Genomic DNA, 22,256 nt, shown 5'->3' on the forward strand with positions numbered 1-22,256 from the left:
TAGCGCTGTAGTTTGTATCAATGCAGGCCGAATGGCTGGTCAGAAATGAGTGGGCAGGACTCATGGTGCACAGCAGGGGCATTCTGGGAAGCTTTGTTTTCCTAGAGTTCCAGTCGGATATTGTGCTGCGAAAATATCACAGGCAAAATCCGTACTACCAAAATATCAAGAAGGTAAGTATATTTAAGTAAATATAAATGCACTGTTCCTAACCCCCATCTACGTACCTTGAAGATATATAAATATGTGTAATAGAATCAATATATATATATATAGGTGTGTGTGGGGCTGCATCATTTTTGATAGCATGACATTAGTATTCAGTATTCTGATACTGTACTCTCATTTCAAGCGCGTTGCATGCTGCGTACTGACACGCATCAGTGCCTAATAAAAAGAGCCCGCTTGCTCCCCATCCCTGTACCTGGTTCCCTGAGGTACTTCTGCTTCTTCAGTGGTGTAGTTCAAAATGACCCCCTCCCCCTGTAGAGTGAGATGAGGGGCCTCTGAATCATAGTCATTGATCTTGGATTGAATGGGGCCCCTTAGAAGCATTTTGGGGCCCATAGAGAATGCCCCCACGTGCAGCCCTCTGCGCTGCAGCAGCTGCAAGAGACCTGCATTACGCCCCTGTCCTGCTTCCCCTCCATTGACGGTTGAGGAGCAGAGGACAAAAATGTTCTGGTGTGGATGACAGAGGGTATATGCTTGGTGCATTGAGAGAAAGGGATAACATTTTGAGAGAATTTTGACAAGGGAGGCTTGCACCTGAAAGTACACGTCAGGTGGGCAGGCATGAGGGCTAGGAGACTAAGGGCCAGGTGTATCAAGCAAATTTGCATTCCCAAACGGTGCGAATCGCAGGATTCGGCCGTTTGCAAATGCAAAAATGCCTTTCATGATGCATGAAAGGCATTCGCTGTACAATTTTAAGGAATCGCTAAAATAGCAATTCCTTAAAATATGCGAAACCGGTGAGAGAATTGCAAATTGCGATTCTCTAAAAAAGAAATCACAAAGAAGGAATCCTTATTTGCGATTTCTTAAGCACATGTATGAAGCTTTTCCTTAATGCAAATTGGGCATTAAGGAATCACAGTTACCACCAAGTTCAATTTGGTGGTAACCATGTGCATATTTTAAAAATGCATTAAAAATGCATTTTTTAAATTGACATGTAACGCACACATGCCCTTTTGGCATGTGTGCCTCTTACGTGTCCTAAAATATTTTTGGGGGGTGCAGCAGAGGGGGCCTTAGGCTCCCAGCACCCTGGGGTTTGCATTTCCTAATTTGCAATTCTGGTTGCCTGATATCCGATGCACGAGCTTGGTATGCCCAATGAATGATGCTGGGTTCGTTAAATGTGCATCAGATTGGTTTCTGTGAAGTATATAGGGCTTCTTCAGACTCGGTAAGCCCCCAGTGCTGCCTGCTCTCCTTGGATCCTAATGTAGGCAGTACCTTCTGCAAGTGTGTTGACTTGAGGGATCTAAGTGAGGTCCGTGCCCCGGACGTCCCAGGGGTCAAAGATCAAGCCTTACAGCTTTGCTCATCCAACAGGAAGTTTGGAAGTTGGCTCCCTTAATGACAGCAATGTGTGGAGAAAGTGTCAGGTAATTCCACAGTATAAGGATGACTGGAAGCAGCTTGCGCAAATTTTTAGTTTATTGAACAAGTAGACTTTAAGGTACAGGTACACACATATAAAGGAAACTGTGGAGTTATTCTTCGCAACCCCTATCTTCAATTAATAACATCACTCTTCACCAAAACATAGAGCACCTTTTACACCATACTCTCCAGCCTATAGAGATACCTAGACACCGAGGAAGGCCAACAGCAAGCAAGATCACACAGTATGTTTTTGTGAGTCGCACATGGTCAAACTCCTCCGTGGCTATGATTGTACATTTACTGACAGTGATCCATTAATGTGAGTTATTGGCCCTCATGTGACATGTGGCTGTTAGCATATGAATGTTCCCTCCAACTTCCCCCTCCTACCTTGCTCCATTCAGCAGGTTCTCCGCTACCCATTGTCAGAGCTTCAAGTGAGTTATGGCCTGCAACAGATTCCAGAGCAGTCCAATAAGAGCAATTACAAACTGCATTTGGAAGTATATGATTGGTTGTTCCAATGTGAACATTCCAGTGAATGTGTTAAGACCCTTTGACCTGACACAAAGAGAAACAAGTCATATTTACAAGCGACCAGCACAACCGATGCATCGATTTTTGCTACACACTGGCAAAGTGACACACCGGCAGTGCAGGCTGCAGGTCCATATCTACAAGGCCACTCGAAGCCACTTTGCAAGGTTTTCATGGCCTTGTAGATATGGAGTAAGGCAATAAAGCACAAGTCGCTGCGTTGCCTTACTTTGCGTCAAAGAGGCATCGGTGTTGCAGTGGTTGTTCCCACATAACACCCATGGATTTTGATGCATTATCAGATGTACAAGATTTTGTAAACCTGGGAATGTGTCAAAAGCCTACGCCTCTCAGGGAAGGTGTAAGGAGGCGCAGTGAGGAGAAATAACATTATGCTCTTTGTTTTTCCCTCTTTCCATGTGTGCTACATTTTGAAGCACATATAGAAGGAGGAAAAAAACCCTAATTGATTGTTTTTGTGAAGGAAGGTGTCCCTTCCTGCACAAAAATAATCATCCTCGCAATGCAGACACCCTTGCACCATGATGCAAAGGTGCCTGTGTTGGCAAGTGGCAACTCATTGTGTGCCAGCGCAGGGGAAAACGTCAGGAAAGTGCCATATTTTGTAAATACAACGCCATTCCTGTCCATTCTTTTGATGCAGGGCAGCGCAGCAAGAAGGCTTGCGCTGCATCCCTGTGTCAAAAATTTGTAAATATGGCCCTTAATGCCAATTATAAATATTTCTTGGCGCAGAACATGTCTTTCTTTTAGCTTGGCTTTATATACATAGTTATGTGAAAGTGTACACTTATTTGCAAAGTGTTTTGTACAGCACTCATTGAAATAAATATTAACAAATGACATATGTAAATCAAATCATATGGTATATACCGGGGTGTTGCCAGTTGCGCAATATGGCGGTCAGAACCTAGGGCCGCTCCCACCTCAGACCCAGGATACTGCAGGGCCTAGGGCTGTCCCCTGCTCCTTTTCGGGCCAAATGTGTGGGCTCGAGTGGTGAACACAGTGGGAGACAAAGGAGCAGGAGAGGACCGTCCCCACACATTGGCCGCCGAAGGCCGAGGAGCCACGGAAGAGTGAAGATGGCAATCAGTTGTTGTAGGAGCCCTGGTCACCCATGAAGGATGGTAGGAGGCTGTGGGGGGCCCGGAGCATAAAGTGGCAGCCAACAAATGGTAAACCTTATAGGAGCGGGGGTTGGGCAAGGGGATAGCTGCTCTCCCCTCGCTCCTGTGCAACCAACTGGGGCACCCCTCCTGACTATGGCGCCTGGCTTTGCTTGGGGCTTTGGAAATGAGCAGGCGCGTGGAGCCACAGGAGAGAGAAGATGACGATTGGCAGTTGCAGGGACCCAGGTTGCCTGTGAAGGACAGTAGGAGGCTGTGAGGGGCCCAGAGCATAAAGTGACAGCCAGCAAACAGTAAACCTTATGGGAGTGAGGGTGGGGCAAGGAGATAGCTGCTCTCCCCCCTGCTTCTGTGCAACCAACTGGGCCCACCTCCCCATCTGACTACCGCGCCTGGCCTCACTTGGGGCTCTTAAAAGAACGCCCCGTGACAGCGTATGAAGTGCCGCTCGGCAGGGGGCTCGTAGGCAAGACTGTGTTTTCCCTTCCCACTCCTCCAGCACAGCATGGCCAATTCACAGCGCATTGCGCTAATCCTGCTGGGGCCCTGAGACTGCCCATGAGTGGAGAGAAGACTGCTGGAGGGGTCTGGTGGTGGCGAAGCAACGGGACTGGCGATGGCTCCAGCCCATTGCCCAGCATAGAGTGGGGTATGGCACGCAACGCACGGACACATCACTGCAGCTCCCTGCCAATCATAGAGGGCCGATCGAGTGGAACTACTTCCTGGGGAGAAGCACTGTCCTGTCAGAGTGATGCTAAGAATGGGCCAGAGAAGAGGACTAGGAACCCCATCTAGGAGGTCTGGGAGTGAGGGGGCTCTGGTCCCTGGGGTGTTGGATGTCCATCCCCCTGCATCAGAGATGGGCCCACCACAGAGGCTAAGCTGGGCGAAATACTGGGGGCTATCATGGCTACTAAACAGGAGCTAAGCACAAAGGTAGATGCAGTGGCCATAGAACTTGGGCTCCTGTAAGCTGACCAGCAGAAACTGGCAATCAGAGTCACGCACATGAAACACGATATTGCAGAACTCAATCCGAAAGTCAAGGGACTGGCAGAACAGGTACACTCATTGACAGCCAAAGTGTGGGAGCTAGAGACTAGAGCTGAAGACACAGAAGGGCGATCCTGCTGGAACAACATCTGCATTATGGGATTTCCAGAGGGAGCTGGAGATACCAACCCTGCATCCTATTTTGGACAATGGCTAGCACAAAAGGTGGCTTCGGCCCAATTATCTGCGCATTTTCTAGTGGAACTAACCCACAGGGTGCCTGCGTGGTGCCCACCACCTGGGGCGCCCCCTTGACATGTGGTAGCTTACATATTAAACTGTAGAGACAAAGAGACTCTTTTGCGGGCTGCTCGGCTGGCATCCCCACTTCACCATTACAATAACAGAGTGTACCTCTTCCCAGACTATAGGGGACTATAGGGAAGGCTGGTGTCATGCTCACATCAGGGGCCCCGATCCTAGGTACCCCTTTGCCAGAGCAAGCCAAGATAGGACAATCCCAGGCGTTAAATACTGCCAGTACCTTGTGGACAGATAGACTCTCACCCCTAGAGACCTCCCCAGACAATGATGCTGCCGAACTATTAATTCAGAAGAAAGTATATCTCCGCAGTTTCTGCCTCAAACGGGGGAAGAGATTCTATGATTCCTAGCCTGGAGAGTTTGTTGTATTTATACTGTATTACATTGTGAGGCGGTGGACAGGCGTGGCACCACACACACACACACACACACTAAAAGGATAGTTACTCTGTTAACTTAGGTCTCTAGGTCAGTGGCTCACAAGCTGCCTGGGGTCAGAAGCAGTTGCAGTCCTACACCCCCCGTTGGGACTGATCGCCCCCCCACACCCTACTGGACTCCTTAGTACAGTCAGTGCTCCTGATGGAGGCTTGCATGGGAGCACCAGCACCCCATCTATGGGTTACAACTTTACTAGTATGGGTGACTCCCCGTTCCGGAATTGCCCTGGGTTGGGAGTTCAGGTTATTCATGCAGTTAAAAGAAGTAATGGGATAGGGACCCTTCTGTTCTTAGACCTTCCGCGGGCCTTACACTTGTGGTGGGGACCAGGGCCTTACAGCAATAACCCTAGATGGGCTCCTCTTGCACCTGCGCTAGATAAATGGTTCTACTTAAGCTAATAACATGGAACGTCCAGGGGATGGGCACTACTAAGAAGAGATACTCCATGCAACAATATTTAAGGAGAAGGGGGTACAAATAGCCTTCCTACAGGATACACATGTGCCAGGAGGAGAGGAGGTACGCTTACAGAAGCGGTGGCGAGGACATGCTATAGCACCACATATTCTGACTTTGCACGGAGAGCTTTAGTCTGGATCCACCCGGGGGTCCCCTTCCAACTACTCTCAGTAGACATTGACCCAGAGGGTAGATATATGTTGGTGGAAGGTCTCCTGGATGTAAAGGCAGTGCTATTGGTTAGCATATATGCCCCTAATGTGGCACAGCCAACCATTTTCTCTAAACTATCAGCAGTTTTAACACATTAGACCCAAATCCCCTGGAAACTGGGGGGGCGATTTTAACTGTATACTTGATACACACTTGGACCCCTCACACGCCCCACTCCCGGATGCCCTGGTTGTGTCAACAGTTATGTTGTTTGCCCAGTGGCTTCAACATTGGCTTCTCTTAGACTGCTGGAGGTCCCTGTATCCTAGCAGGATACTACTCAGCTGCACATGGCCTACATGTTAGATTAGACAGAATCCTAAGTGATCCTGCTACCCGGCTATTTGTAACGGGGGCAGAATATCTAGGTAAGACCTTCTCTGACCATAATCCATTACAGTTGCAATTGGAATGGGGAGCTGCCCGCCGATAGTTCCCAAATGGAGGCTACAACTGGCCTGGTTAGAAGATCAGTGACTTTGAGATTAAACAAATAACATACTAACATACTACTTTGAAGACAATTGGGGTACATCAAGCTCTAAATTAGCTGATTGGGACGCAATAAAGGTAGTACTTCGTGGCCACTTTATTTGCACAGTGGTCGGAGTGAGGGCAACAATACACAGAGACCTGACGCAGACTGAGGCGTCCTTGAAAGCATTGGAGGATAGAGCCAGAACGGACCCGGTAGCACAAACCGATTTAGATGCAGCATTGGTTAAGCACACACACCTAGTGGAACTGTTATGAGGGATTGACTTTAGGTCTTACCAGGCTAAAATGCACACTGAAGGAGATAAGGCCGGTCGCATCCTGGCCTGGTTGCTCCGGACCGCAGATTCTCGCATGCCTGTTGTGCGTGTCCGCACCTCTCCAACAACATTCAACAGACACAGATTCTTGAGGCATTCACAACTTAATATAGCACGCTATATCACTCCCGCAAATTACTAGGCAAGACAACATATGTGATTTTCTGGAGGAGGTCGATCTTCCTCGAGTGACCCTGTCGGAGAGTGAGGACCTCAATGTCCAAATCACATTACAGGAGATTAAAGGGTCGATCCGCGGAGCAGCCACCAACAAAACACCAGGGTTAGAGGGACTCCCGATTGAATTTTACAAAGCGTACGAAAGTCAACTTGCCTCTAAATTACTTGAATTATACACAACATCCCTTGATGTGGGTCACCTGCCACGGAGTATGCAGTAATCGTTATTGATCTCCCTCCCCAAACCAGGTAAAGACCCAGAAGAGCTTGCTTCCTACCACCCACTATCCATGTTGTGGTCTGACTGCAAGATACTGAGCAAAATATTGGCAGGACGCATACAGGGACTAAAAGAGAAGCTGGTAGAGAGAGATCAACATGGATTCATCCCTGGGAGATACACTAAGCTAAATCTTCCTAGACTGCCCATGGTAATGGAACAGGCCCTCCCCCCACTGGCCCTTTGCCACATGCCTGGTCTTAGACCTAAAAAAAAGCATTTGATACTGTGGATTGGGGCTACTTCTTCTCCACCCTGAGACAATGTGGGATTACGGGGAGGAACCAAATGCTGATACCACTGCTATATACAGGCCCCATGGCATGATTCAGAAAAGGACAATGCATCTCTCCCCCATTGCGGATCAAACGTGGGACACAACAGGGTTGCCCGCTGTCACCTCTATTATTCGCATTGGCCATGGAACTCTTAGCACAGAAACTACGTCAAATGGGAGGAGAGTGAGGTATTCCGCTACCTGGGGAAACTCACATAGTCTCCTTATATGCAAACGATGTTCTGATATACATATGAGACATTTGTAATGGCTTCATCCCAATCCTGTTTCTGCTGCAGGACTTTCACATGGCTTCTGGTCTGGAAGTACACTGGGCAAAGTCCTGCCTATTCCCTTTGCATCCGCACTGCCCTCCACAGGACTTTCAAATTGAGGGACAAAAACTAAAATGGGAACCTAACACATTCAAATATTTGGGCATTAATATTTACCATGATAAACAAGATTTACTGGACGGTAATTTAATGAAAACAGTGGCAGCACTGAGGACTCTGATGGCCTTTTGGAGCACGCTGTCCCTCACTGTTCAGGGTAGGGTGTCGTTGGCAAATATGGTGCTGTTACCCCAGTTGTTATATTTCTTTCAGAATCTACCACTCAATATACCCGAGTCCACCTTTCATGCTTTGTATTACACTTTGGGGTCATTTATTTGGAACAAAGGGAGACGTTGTGTTGTGCTTTGGAAACTGCAGCTCTCAACAACAAAAGGTGGTTGAGGCGCCCTGAATATTGAGCATTATTATTTGGCAACATAGTTGCAATGGCCCACATATTGATTGGCGGGGCTATACATGGAAGAGATAGGCCCCCTCAACCCTGCACAGATGCAAGTAGAGATGCAACGTCTCTTTATGCCTTAGGCGTATCTTCCAATGATGGCGAATAGCTTATTGAAGATTGCATTCAAACGCTTTGCCGTAGCCTGAAACTTTTACCAAAAATTCCACTTTATTTGCCGGCCATACCACTGTGGTCAATTTCTACCTTTCATGCGATGCTGGGAGTTTTTGGGGCTGACAACATGGGAGGAGGCAGGTGTGAATACAATGGGAGCTTTGTTTCAGGAGAGCACACTCTTATGCTATGAGCAGCTGCAGGATGAGACAGGGTTACCTGTGGGACACTTCCTGGCACATGCACATCTGTTAGCGGAGGCGCTCTGTCTGTGGGGTATCATTGACACAGAACCGGACCCCCACCCACATGTGCAATTGTTGTTTACAGTGGGTAATGGGCATAAATTGATTACAGGCCTCCTTAGTTGCAACACATAGAGAGTGGGAAGGGGACCTAGGTAAAGAACTTATGGTTAAGGAATGGGAGACAGCTATGGAATACCCTAGGCGAGTGTCGCAAAATGCGAAATTTCAATATATACAGCATAATATTCTGCATAGAGCATACCTCATGCCTGCCATCCTTTCCCGCATGTTTGGCTCTTCGTCAGCATGTCCACGATGCGAGCTACCCAAAGCTGACATGAAACATATGTTCCTGGACTGAACAGAAGAAGTAAGTTACTGGGCCCGCATACATTCTGAAATAGAAAGGGTCATGGGTCGCTCAGATTTGTGCTCAATGGAAGGGTCAATGCTGGGCCTCTACAGAAAATCACTGACCGCTATAGTACATCAGCAACGTCATAAAAATGACCCTTTTGCCCCCTATCCTGTGCCAAAATATGGCGCACACATGGTAGCGGCAGGGAGGCCAAGGGGTGCAGGGAGAGTGTTGCTGTACTCAGTGCAACACCACTTTCCGTAAATCTGCCCCTTATTGTCCTTTCAGTCTTCTGGATGCACAGGCGCTGCATCACCCCCTGCGCAGTACTGCCTCGCAGGGACTTTTTGTAATTTGTAACGTAAAATCCATGTACCACCTTTCTTTTCCCAAGCACAAATGAGCAACGCTGCTGATCTGATGTGATGTATTTCAACATTCACTTTCCAGGCTGTACTAGGGGAATGGTGGAGGACCAGCTCCACAAATGATGCCCAAAAAGATGGCAAAAGTCATTGTTATTTACTGTGGATGCAGGGGTACGAGAGGTACAGCGGGTCTTTCGGGTCGTAATAGGGGCAAAATAGGGAGAACGAATAATTAGCACCCAACTAAAAAACTAAATTAAAATATTTCAAAAGCTGTCAGTCTATATTATTTCCTAACACAATAAGACAAAGTTATCACATGGAACCGTTTTTTATATAAATCAGTGGTCACAAAACAACATGTTTATGCTCCCTAGATTTGGAGATGGATACGTCGTTACAATGAAGGTCAAGGCACCCAAGGCCGGCTTTGCTCCCGACTCGGCCTCAGCGGAGAAGTTTATCCAGGCCCACTTCCCTGGCTGTGTACAAAGGGAGAAACACTACAATATGTTGCAGTACCAGATTTCCTCCTCTTCACTGGCGAGAATATTTCAGTTGCTTATCTCCAACAAGGAAAACTTGAACATTGAAGAGTACTCTGTTTCACAGACCACCTTGGATCAAGTGAGTACAGCCCACAAATCGACTGTGCTTTATGTGAAAGGCTAGGTTAGTCAACATTCGGTTGGGCTTTGAACATCAGTATTCATAGCAAGTGACTTCTGCTAGAAATAGTATATGTGCTATGAACACCTATACAATAATTGTTAATGTTTGCCACATTCACCCTGGCCATATGGTCTTGATTCAAGTGTATTGGTACTAAAAACATTTAGGGCCAGATTTACAAAAGGTTAACGCAATACTGTGCTGCAAGTAAGATTGTTATACTGCGCTCCATGACCGGGACATAGCAGAATTCCAACATATCTACTAAGCACTGGAGCAGTTCTGCTCTGTCCCTGTGCAGGCGCACTTTTGGCAACCATGCACTAACAAAGGCACCCTTGTCCTGTAGTGCAAGGGTGTCTGCACTTTGGTCAGTATAGTTTTTGTGCAGTAAGGGCTCACCTCCTGAATACAAATCTATACTTAAAGACATTTTCCTCTTTGTATGTATGCTGTAGAATCCAGCACACATAAAAAGTGAAAAACCGAGGAGAAACTAAAACATTTCTCTTGTTGCACCTGCCTCATAGAGGTGCGGGATTTTTGCACAGGTCCAAATACCTGCCTACCCAACTAATCAACCTTCAGCATTTTTCTGAAGGTTAAAGCTTGGGAGGGAGCTTGATGTGCAGTGGTGATAGAGTTTATTACTAAGGTGACTGACCTGAGAATGATATCCACCTTTCACTGCTAGGGTTGTGTTTGGGAACTATTATTGTAAGTAGATTTTTGCTGCGTAAATCCCGGGTTGGTACCTGATTTATCAATTTAGCAGTCACATAGATGGCAACAGGTTTGTTCAAGCATTTTAACACAATACATAACGTTTTAAATGTGATTGAGTCTAGAAATATAAGCCAGTGTAAAGATGTTTGGACAGATGAAAAAAGCCATCTTCTTTTGAGTCCAAAGATAGAGGGTACTGCTACATGTTACACCATCTGAAGAGTGTCCCAAAGATTCTTAGAAACGCTCGCATTGTGTGCCAAGGGTGGACTTTACAGTGGCCCCTACCATGAGTTTATGATAGGTCCAGGGCAGAAGGGATAGAAGGGGCCAGAGCCTTTTTATGATGTAGCTGCCCTTTTTAAATACAGCATGAATCTGAGGCTTACAGGATGTCCCCAAACCGGATTTCTCCTGTTTTGTATGCGTCCGTTTTAATCCAAAGATGTTGGGATATTGGCAGCTCACAGAAACACTCTTCTTCTGTTATTATAAAATTGATTAACCCAGTTTTCGATTGAGTCAGCTGGAGAAAGCTGTTATTCATTAAGCTTTGTGTGTCATATAGCAGGTGACCCTTACCTGAACACCTTAGGGGGGCCTCTTGAATACCTCATGTTTCTGAGTGTCATCTGCCTATGTCTGAATTGACACTATATAGTCCTTGCCTAGGTCAAATGGGGGACATATTTAGATACTAAATGAGGCAGGCAAGAGCCCGGCAATTTGAAATGTTAGGTTCAGACAGAAAAGATCCACGCTTTAGTTGTATTCTCTCTGACAAGGAGCAATGGACCTATCTAACCATGTCTACTGAGAGCTTCAATACGGTGGTTAGGTGCTCCAAAAAGATAGCGTGAGCCACCATATTAAAGACTACAGATAGGTCCAGCATTGTTTTTGCATGGCTGCCCTCTCATCATCAAAATGTAGGCTGTGATCCAAAAAAAACACTTATTTCAGTTCCATGAGATGGTCTGCATCTGGAATTTACTGGTACTATGGTAACATTCCTATTAAAAAGTTTTTGCAGTTGAAGAGCAGTAATCTTTTCTAAGATTGTAGCACGTACTAATAGAATCTTAAGAGGGCCAACATTGGCAGGATCTGCGGGTGACACATTAGGTCCCTTGTTCAGGGTGGATTCCAGACCTTACCTTAACAAAATAAAATACAAATTAATCAATTTCTTTTTGCATTTTTAATTTCTCGAAGAGGCTATGATTTACTATAATTTAGTATCGTGCATAGATACCACAACGCTTATTTCAAGTTCTCTTGTCAAGACTTTCAAAGAAAATACACCAATACGAGTTTGATGAGTAGGCTGTATTGCTGAGAGATATAGACTTATGTTTATTAAGGTATTGCAACAGCAGTAGAGTGACACAAAGCAGTACCCCTGATCTACTTTACAGTGCTAAGTGTTTTTTGCGCTGGAAAAGTGACATTTTCAAAGGCATCAATTCCATGCTGTGCCGCTAAGCGTGAAGCGGTCATTACTCGAGGCAGATCAACGCAAACCCCTATAGGTTTTGATGCAAAGCCCATTACCTAAGTTAGCCTGACCATGAAAGCGAGTGAAAACGAGGAGGAAATGCAGAGCGTGTTACATGTGTGCTGTAGTGCACAGCACACATTAAGGGCCATATTTATACTTTTTGACGCAAAACTGCGCTAACGCAGTTTTGCGCCAAAAAAATTAGCGCAGGCTAACGCCATTCTGAAGCGCCATGCGGGCGCCGTATTTATTGAATGGCGTTAGCCGACTGGCGCTGCCAGGTGTGCGTGAAAAAAAATGACGTACACCAGGCAGCGCCAGCGTAGGGAAAAATGGCGTTTGGGCGTCCCAAAATGGGGCAAGTCAGGCTGAGGCAAACAAATCGTCTTAACCCGATTTGCGCCATTTGTTTTGGGCGCCCAGACGCCACTAACATGACTCCTGTCTTAGCAAAGACAGGAGTCATGCCCCCTTGCCCAATGGCCATGCCCAGGTGACTTATGTCCCCTGGGCATGGTCATTGGGCATAGTGGCATGTAGGGGGGCACAAATCAGGCCCCCCTATGCCACAATTTTTTTAAAAAAAAATACTTACCACAACTTACCTTTTCTTCCCTGGGATGGGTCCCTCCATCCTTGGGTGTCCTCCTGGGGTGGGCTAGGGTGGCAGGGGGTGTCCCTGGGGGCAGGGGAGGGCACCTCTGGGCTCATTCTGAGCCCACAGGTCCCTTAACGCCTGCCCTGACCCAGGCGTTAAAAAGAGGCGTAAATGCGGAGTTTTTTGCCCCGCCCACCCCCGGGCGTCATTTTTGCCCGGGAGTATAAATACCACGCACATGCCTGGGAGTCATTTTTTTGGGACGGGAACGCCTACCTTGCATCTCATTAACGCAAGGAAGGTGTTCACGCCAAAAAATGACGCTAACTCCATGAACTTTGGCGCTAGACGCGTCTAACGCCAAAGTATAAATATGGAGTTAGTTTTGCGTTGAATTTGCGTAAAAAAAACCAACGCAAATTCTGCGCAAACGGAGTATAAATATGCCCCTAAGTGCCCCTTCTTGTAATGCAGCATAGCATATTTGGATGCATCGCTGTATGAAATCTTAGTAAATTTGTGCCTGTGTTTTCCAGTTATAAGGATGGCTTGAGCATGCAGACCTGAACCCTCATATAGTGTCCTCATTGGTTGCCCCTTTTAAAATGACATCAAGGACAGAGAACTCATATAAGTTGAGATCTAGGAAACATGCTTTCCAAACAAATTTGTAGAATGTTGCCTGGTGCTGTGTTCAGTCACATGGGTGCACCACTCATGGTTATGATTAGTTATTTAGATCTCATCAATGTACTACCTGAGAAGCAGTAGTGCATGAAAATAGTAAATCACAAGCATTAAAATAAAATAAAATATAACAAGGTTACCAGAGAGACACGTTAGGAAGGCTCAACAGAAGTTAATGGAGTGTCTGGTGAGGAACAACTTTCAGTCATGGTAGGACCGGTGACCAGGAGTCAGGTCATTTCATATGGGCCTTGCTGCACTAAAGGATGCTCAACATCTCAGAAAATGCATGAGCGAAGTTGGAAAACAGTTCTTCATGGTAAGGTCCAGATTCTTTTGCTGTCTGGCAAAAACTAGTAGTTCAAATTTTATTTTTTGAGTAACACAGCACCGCAACCAAAGTTGATGTACTGAGTTGTGCAAGAAGGTGAAAGCAGTGGTTTGCTGCTACTTTTATATCGTGCTCTGGTTCTCTTAAAAGCTGCCTTGCACAATGCTCAACTTTTCCACCATGGTGCCAAGGTACATGTGTGTTCTGTCTAGAATAGGCTTGTACTGTTTGTACTGGAATCATACCCTTCCACTACATATTCCTATTGCTAGACACATTATGACACATTCCCCACATTGTACATGTGCTGTGCCGTGCAGCACATATGCAAGATATGGAACATTTTGAGAAATTTCTCCTTGATTGCTCCTGCTTCAAGGAGGTGTTATGTTTTTTGACTCTGGCTAACTTAGATCGAGTGTGTCATGAAAAAATATGCTTGCACTGATCCACCAAAGTTACACCCAAGTATCACCCCCATTACGTAAAGTGCTTCAAAGGAGCACAGCATGTTATTTCCACTGAGTAAAAGGCACCTAATCAGCCAATATGTCTTTTTATGCAGGAAAATAAATACCCTTGCAAGACCTTGCGCCACTTTGCTTCACTTTGGCCCTTAATTGAGAAAAAGTGGTGCATCAGTATGATGCACCACTTTTCTTGCGCCCCATTACCAGCACCTAACAACACCATGGTTACACCATATTTACAGTGCACCCTGGCAGTTGTTAGCATGCTAGCAGCAACATTTTTGACGCTATTGTGGCGCTTTGCTACACTAGCGTCAAAGATTTTGTTATTAGTGCAGCAAAGTGCAAGGAGGACCATAGGTCACTATGGGAGTTCCATTTTAATATATGCTCTGAGCAGCCATTAAAAATGACGCCAAAAATGGCGCAGTGAAATCTTTTAAATTTCCAGGCAGCTGCTTCCTTTGCAAAGTTACACAGCGTCATCCGGCATCGTTAGACAGGTTTTCCTCTAGAAATTCAGTTCCAGGGGCCCAGGAACTGGAATGGCACCCTCTGGCAAGCTAAATTCCACAGCGTGCAGACTCAGTACTGGATGGCAAAGCCTTTGCTGTCCCTAAGGCTTCAAAACACAAGGCAAGCTCTACTCCAAGCCCTTGGAGTTACCTCTCAAGCAGGAATGCAAAACAAAGTCAATTCTCTGTCCCCATGCAAAGGCAGAAACAGCTACTGCAGGATAGCCCAACACAGCACAGTCACAGGCCAGGACAACGCTTCTCAGCACGTCAGCTCTTCTCCGGGCAGAGGTTCCTCTTGAAACATTGAAGTAATCTGATTTGCGTGGGCTTTGGGTCCAATACTTATACCCCTTTCTGCCTTTGAAGTTGGTAAACTTTAAAGCAAGGTCTCTCTTGTTTGTAAGATCCTGCCTTGCCCAGGCCAGGCCCCAGACACACACCAGGGGGTTGGGGACTGCATTGTGTGAGGGCAGATTCAGTCCTTTCAGGTGTGAGTGACCACTCCTCCCTCCCCTCCTAGCACAGACGGCTCATCAGGATATGCAGGCTACACCTCAGCACCCTTTGTGTCACTGTCTAGAAGAGAGGGGCAAACAGCCCAGATGTCAAACTGACCCAGACAGGGAATCCACAAACAGGCGGAGTCACAGAATGATTTAAGCAAGAAAAGGCCTACTTTTTAAAAGTGGCATTTTCAAACTCACAATCCAAAAAACAACTTCACTAAACAATGTATTTTTAAATTGTGAGCTCAGAGACCCCAAACTCAAAATTTCTATATGCTCTCAAAGGGAATCTGCACTTTAATAATATTTCAAGGCAACCCCCATGTTAACCTATGCGAGAGATATGCCTTGCAACAGTGAAAAACAAATTTGGCAATATTTCACTGTCAGGACAGGTAAAACATATCAGTACCTGTCCTGCCTTTAACATACACTGCACCCTGCCCATGGGGCTACGTAAGGCCTACCTTAGGGGTGCCTTACATGTATAAAAGGGAAGGTTTTAGGCCTGGCAAGTTTTACAATTGCCAAGTCGAATGGGCAGTTGAAAACTCCACACAGACACTGCAGTGGCAGGTCTGAGCCATGTTTACAGGGCTACTAATGTGGGCAGTACAACCAGTGCTGCAGTCCCACTATTAGCATTCGAGTTACAGGCCCTGGGCACCTCTGGTGCACTCTAATAGGGACTTACTAGTAAATCAGATATGTCAATCATGAATAGCCGATTATACATACAAATTACACAGGAGCACCTGCACTTTAGCACTAATCAGCAGTGGTAAAGTGCCCAGAGTATCACAAATAGTAAATACAGAGTCCAGCATATATCAACAACCTGGGAACCAGAGGCAAAAAGTTAGGGTAGACCACACAAAGGATGCCAAGTCTAACACTCACAATAATAATCAGATACATTTACCTTTGGTCCTCCCACTGTTATATGCTCACAAGTGATCACAGAGTGATAAGATGAAAATTGTTTGAAAAATGCATGTGTATAGAAGATTATACAATCACTGAAGGAACAAAAGGAAGTATTCCAGTATTAGTCCTGATTTAGGCCCATATTTATGCTCTGTTTGGCTGAATTAGCTCCATTATGTTTTACGCTAATTCAGTGCAAACCTAACTCCATAGTTATACTTTGGCGCTAGACACGTCTAGCACCAAAGTTATGGAGTTAACGTTGTTTTCTGGACGTGAAATCTACCTTGCGTCAATGAGATGCAAGGTAGGCGTTCCCGCCCAGAAAAGGACGATATGGCCTTTGCGCCATATTTATCCCCCGTGCTCAAATCCAGCATGGGGGGATGGAGGCCTTAAATAACTTAGTGCCATTATTTAATGTCTGGGTATCAGGCAGGCGTTAGGGGACCTGTAGGCATATTTCCATGGTCAGAGACACCCACATCCACATCAGAGGGACACCACAGGATGGGGGACCCATCCCAGGTAAGTCTCAGTAAGTATATTTTGTTTTGTTATGTTACCCCGCTCGGGGAACTGACTTGTGGCCCCCTGCACAGCAATGGCCCCAATGGCCCTGAAGTCTATTGGTTATATGTATTTTAATCTACCAAGTTAAGCCCATATTTAAACTTTTTTTAGTGCTGAATTTGCATCATTTTTTGAAGCAAAAGCGGCACAAACTTACAAAACACAATTATATTTTGTAACTTTGCGTTGCTTCGCGTAAAAAAAATTACACAAATGCGGCACTAAAAAAGTATAAATATGGGCCTCAATGTGGGCTATGCCGGTCCAATATTCAGGCATATTGAAAAACATTTGACACTGCCAGACTTAAGACATGTGGAACAACATTACTTAAACACTTTAATGACTGTGAGAGGAACACCACAAATTATTGTGTAAATTGGATTTCTTTTGCTACATTCGACATGCACTTTATACATACATGCGAGTTGTGCCACTATAACACTCAGGTTCTGCCAAAAAAGTTATGTGTTGTTTGCTTTTGAGGGCTACAACACCAGGGATCGAAAAATTGATAGTTGAAATTTAATTTGGGTAAAAGGTTTCAGCCCATGTGTGCACTTTGGCTTCATTGCATAATTTAGATTTATCCAAAGGTCAACATTGTGTGATCTGTTTCTTCAGTATTATCATTATATTTTACATTTTAATTTTCACATATGCAGGTTTTTGTGAACTTTGCTAAACATCAGACTGAAGATGAGGATATCCGCTTGCATCCCCGGGCCGCAGGAGCCAGCCGAGCAGTGAAGGTGACTCCATCTCCAGCTTCATAGACCACACCGGGCATCTGCCAGCCGAGCAGTGAAGGTGACCCCATCTCCAGCTTCATAGACCACACCGGGCATCTGCCAGCCGAGCAGTGAAGGTTACTCCATCTCCAGCTTCATAGACCACACCGGGCATCTGCCAGCCGAGCAGTGAAGGTTACTCCATCTCCAGCTTCATAGACCACACCGGGCATCTGCCAGCCGAGCAGTGAAGGTGACCCCATCTCCAGCTTCATAGACCACACCGGGCATCTGCCAGCCGAGCAGTGAAGGTGACCCCATCTCCAGCTTCATAGACCACACCGGGCATCTGCCTGCCGAGCAGTGAAGGTGACCCCATCTTCAGCTTCATAGACCACACCGGGCATCTGCCAGCCGAGCAGTGAAGGTGACCCCATCTCCAGCTTCATAGACCACACCGGGCATCTGCCAGCCGAGCAGTGAAGGTGACCCCATCTCCAGCTTCATAGACCACACCGGGCATCTGCCAGCCGAGCAGTGAAGGTGACCCCATCTCCAGCTTCATAGACCACACCGGGCATCTGCCAGCCGAGCAGTGAAGGTGACCCCATCTCCAGCTTCATAGACCACACCGGGCATCTGCCAGCCGAGCAGTGAAGGGGACTCCATATCCTGCTTCATAGACCACACCGGGCATCTGCCAGCTGAGCAGTGAAGGTGACCCCATCTCCAGCTTCATAGACCACACCGGGCATCAGCACAGGAACTCTCAGTGCCGGAAGCTTCTTTAAAGGACGTGCCATACATGGACAATATCAACAACGCTCTTCAACCTATGTTCGATTAAAATCAAATGGAAATATTTCCCCAACCAATTGGTTCCCCCACAAATACAACTCATGCATTGGCTACTGTGCTCTTAAGGAGAAACTCTGTGTGCCAAGCACAACCGGGATCATGCTGGTGCACTGATCAAATTGAAATAAAAGAAAATCCCAACAGTTGACAAAGCAGGAGCGATCATAGAATAATATCCGCCCCCAACATAACACCTCTACTTAAGAAACAACTGCGGCCATTTATGAAGAACGCCCACTTGACCAACACTACTTGAAAAGCATGGATGGCCTATCCTCTCTACCGCGTCTCGTCATATATCTGGTATTGCCCTGGAGTATAGTACTTTTCTGAATCATCTCACACATTGCTTACAACTCTAACCATTCAACTTTCACATTCCAAAAAATTAAAAAAATACAATTAGTTGCAATGGAAAAAAGTACATACCTCATAGACTGATAGTGTACTCTATGATAACAGAAGAACTTTGTTATCTGTAGGTCTGGACTTTAAATGTAAGGCATTTAATGCAGGAGGACTCCCTACACAGAGAAAGAAAATGGCTTTCAAATGTGTAACATGTACATATATATGTTTTGCAATGCTGGTGAAAATAAATATGTCCCAATAACGCATGTTATTTGAGTCGTGTATGAATGAACTCGGATTTACACATTTAATTACTGTAGTGCAAAGGTCAAATTCCATGTTCCGCTTTACTGTGGTAATAGCGTAGTGGAATCTATGCCTCTGTACACATACTCTGCTCTGTATAGTATGGAAAAGTCCATTTCCCTTTTTGGCATTGTGTGTGTGCTTTTATTGGGATAGTTTAGCAGGTCATCAGAAATGCAGAGGCGTATCTGTAGATGAGTTATAAAATGCTGGCCTGCTCACCTAGGAACAAGAAAAATAGCCATATGGTAAAGTTAATTTGGAACTTTTTCATAGCAGAGAATTGAAGGAATAGACATGTGTTTGACTGAATTCAGATGCTGATGTACAAAACAAAACATTGTTCCATGATTCCATGAAATCATTCAGTAAGACAGGACTAAATCAAGATTAAGTCATGCCTACTAACATCAGAACATTTGAAAGTCTTGCCCTAGAAGTTCATGCTAAAAAACATAAAAGCTGGGCATGCTTATTAAACACTTCATGCCCTCTGCGCCCACAGGCCACACATTTTACTTTAGGTATTTGTTACCTAACGGACCTGCTTGCTAGCTGCTGCTTCGTTGTACTAAAGGGACACAAAGTTACTTCTTGAAAGTGGGTGTCAGTTTAGCAAATGTGAGTACATAATTTATCAAGAATACTACCACGCTAGCAACCACTCCTACATACACCTTTTATACCAAGAAGACATGCGGTTTAAAGTAGCAAATCTACCAAATGTTTGTGGTCTGTATTTTTATTTAATGTCAAAATATTTGTACTGCTGCAATTTACTCACATCAAAAACACATGCACAGTCTCCTACATTTCCGAGTAGTGTACATTTGTAGGTATTTATTTCGTAGTGTATTAGTTGAGCTCAATCCTAAATTGAAAAGGCGGTATAATGAAATACCCTCTTTCATTCCATCATCAATTCATTTTTTTATCGTCTGTGTCTCCTTTTTTTCATTGGCACTAAACCGAGTTTTTACTTGCTAGAGTAAACATTCGTCTCGAGTAAAACCCGTGCCCCAAAACATTTGCAAATCTCCTCGAGTATGATAAGCGTTTATGCCTTTTTTTTTTTACATACAGGGCTGCCCCAAGACAGTAGTATTTAACATTTTCACTCCCTGAATCACTACTGAAAGTCGGTGATCTCAGCCTAAGCAATTTATTCAATATGATCCTCAAAACAATACACAAATAAGTATAAATCAAATTGATACACAATTTAGGAAATATTTAATGCATAAACTAAAACACTATACAAAATAACATTTTAATTTTAAGAGAACGTTTAGAACTTTTCAAAATGTTTTAGTTCTATAAGGACGAAGCAGTAATCTAGCGAGACTCTAGCACATCACTTTGTCTTTTTTGCTTCTAATGCATGCTGTCTCTTTGTGGATACCAGTGCTTCAGTGAGGCACTGATTGGCCATGAAAGATTCTATTTGCTGTATTTGAGAGTATTTAATTGCCTCTTCTATTGAACTGTTGCCGTTTGTAAATGGAGTCCAGTGTGTGGCTTTCTGGTTCTTTCACATAATTTGATTTTGGACAAATTTGTATTTTCATTTGTGTGAATTTAGCTTTGACAGTCAGTGCTAGAACTGTTGTTTTGCCAATGGAACACAAGAGTGACTGTGAGCTGTGCAGACTCGACGAAGTTGTGCTGTCAAAATAGCCATTTTTCTCATAGATAACTGCTTCACTATATAACAATCTTAAAGAAATATATGTCATAGCCCCTTTAAGTTCGCATTGCCTTCCTTTAGCAAATTGAGCCCCAATGGAAATGGGGCTAGTGTTAACATAGCACAGATTTGAGATAGCCAGAGTCACGGCAAGTCTTTCTTTGGGCTATGATATCTTTCTGACACATGGTAGCTTGCAGTGACGCTTGAAAACTAACACATTATTCATGGGATGGGTTCATTGTACAGATTTCCCAGCCAAAGGCCTTTTCACACACACACAACCATTCATAAACATGTCTTCTGCATTTTAACTAGACACTGGGAAAGCAGTGCGCTGTCTTTTGTAGTATTATTGTGGTTATTGGCCCTGGCTTCCATCACCACAGAATGCAGTTAAAGGGGCCGCTCAGCATGTATGTGTTCCTCGTGAATGTTACAAGGTAAACAAACTATGGTGCACACAGACGTTCCACAGAGGTGGGAGACCTCATGGGTCAGATCGAAACCAAGAACCATGTTATTTAAAAAAACGTTTTTAATGGTAAACTTAGCTTGGTTGAAAATTGATAGGACAATAGAAGAAACGTAAAATGTTTGCATTACAGGTTCAAATAAAGTGAGAGCATATCGATTAACAGAAAGATAAATATTTGCACTTAAATAGACTGTTATAAATCAGCTGAAAGACAACATCGCATTCCAAACCAGAAAAGGCTCACTGACTCTAGCAGCACTTGCTAATTAGCGAAGTGAACCTCTACAGATTGGATTTCTCCAATGGGAATAACACTACATTTTGTTTATTGCCTGCAAGAGTGTTTGTGCATTTTAGAATAATAAGAATTATGCATACTCAACGTTTTACATTCCACCTTGTATATTGTGTCTGAAATGGGCTCGCAGGTATTGCGAATTGTAATTGTACAGACTTTTACAGGACACCATTAGATAATAAAATGGCCATGGAATGAAAATTGACTACATTGTTTTTTAGTCATTGCTGAATGAAAAATATGGAGTGCTTCTTGGAACATGAATCATAGAAATGGTTCAGCACTGCTCCGTGAAATGTATTTTTCCACCACGCCATAGAAATTTGATGCCAGTCAATCGGTTAAATTCTTACGATGTACAGATAAAGTGCTTGAAGATTGAAGACTAGCTTTTAATGCTTTTGTTTTTATTGAATGGTCATTATTACACATGGACGTCTGCCAACTTTTGAGTATTTAAATATCTGGCTGTGCAGCTCAAGATGTTAAACATGGTAGGAAGAGCCATTTTAAGTTTTGAGAAAAGTGGACACTTTCCCAGGGCCCCACCTTCCAAGGACATCCCCCCACACCCCCGTTAAAGTTATCACTGTCTCTTTTTCAACACCGCTCTTTTCTCTATCTCAAACTCTCTTCTTATCTCTTTCTTTACATCTGTACCTATCCCAACCTTACCCCTCTGTACCTTTCTATCCACTTTCTTTCTCTCCTCACCTATAACTTGCAGTATCATCACTCTCTTCTTACCCCGTCACCCCTCTTTAATGCTCTCTATGTCTCTGTCTATCTGTACCTAGCTTACTATTCACCTCAAATCCATGTCTACCTTGCCTTTCTCTTTACCTCTCCACTT

The 22,256-nt window shown here is 44.8% G+C and overlaps 1 protein-coding gene across 3 annotated transcripts in view; it reads left to right on the forward strand.

Moving 5' to 3' along the window:
• The window catches only part of ABCA4 (ATP binding cassette subfamily A member 4), a 1,046,570-nt gene extending 1,024,973 nt beyond the window's left edge, over positions 1-21,597 (forward strand). For all 3 annotated transcript variants that reach the window (XM_069231419.1, XM_069231421.1, XM_069231420.1), the window contains 2 exons: positions 9,563-9,812; positions 17,360-21,597. In XM_069231419.1, the coding sequence (XP_069087520.1) occupies positions 9,563-9,812; positions 17,360-17,470 (361 nt within the window). In that variant the 3' untranslated portion in view covers positions 17,471-21,597. The remainder of the gene's footprint in view (positions 1-9,562; positions 9,813-17,359) is intronic.
• Positions 21,598-22,256: the final 659 nt, after the last annotated feature.

Source organism: Pleurodeles waltl, chromosome 4_2 (genome assembly GCF_031143425.1).
Source record: "Pleurodeles waltl isolate 20211129_DDA chromosome 4_2, aPleWal1.hap1.20221129, whole genome shotgun sequence".
In the NCBI taxonomy this organism is placed as follows: Eukaryota; Metazoa; Chordata; class Amphibia; order Caudata; family Salamandridae; genus Pleurodeles; species Pleurodeles waltl.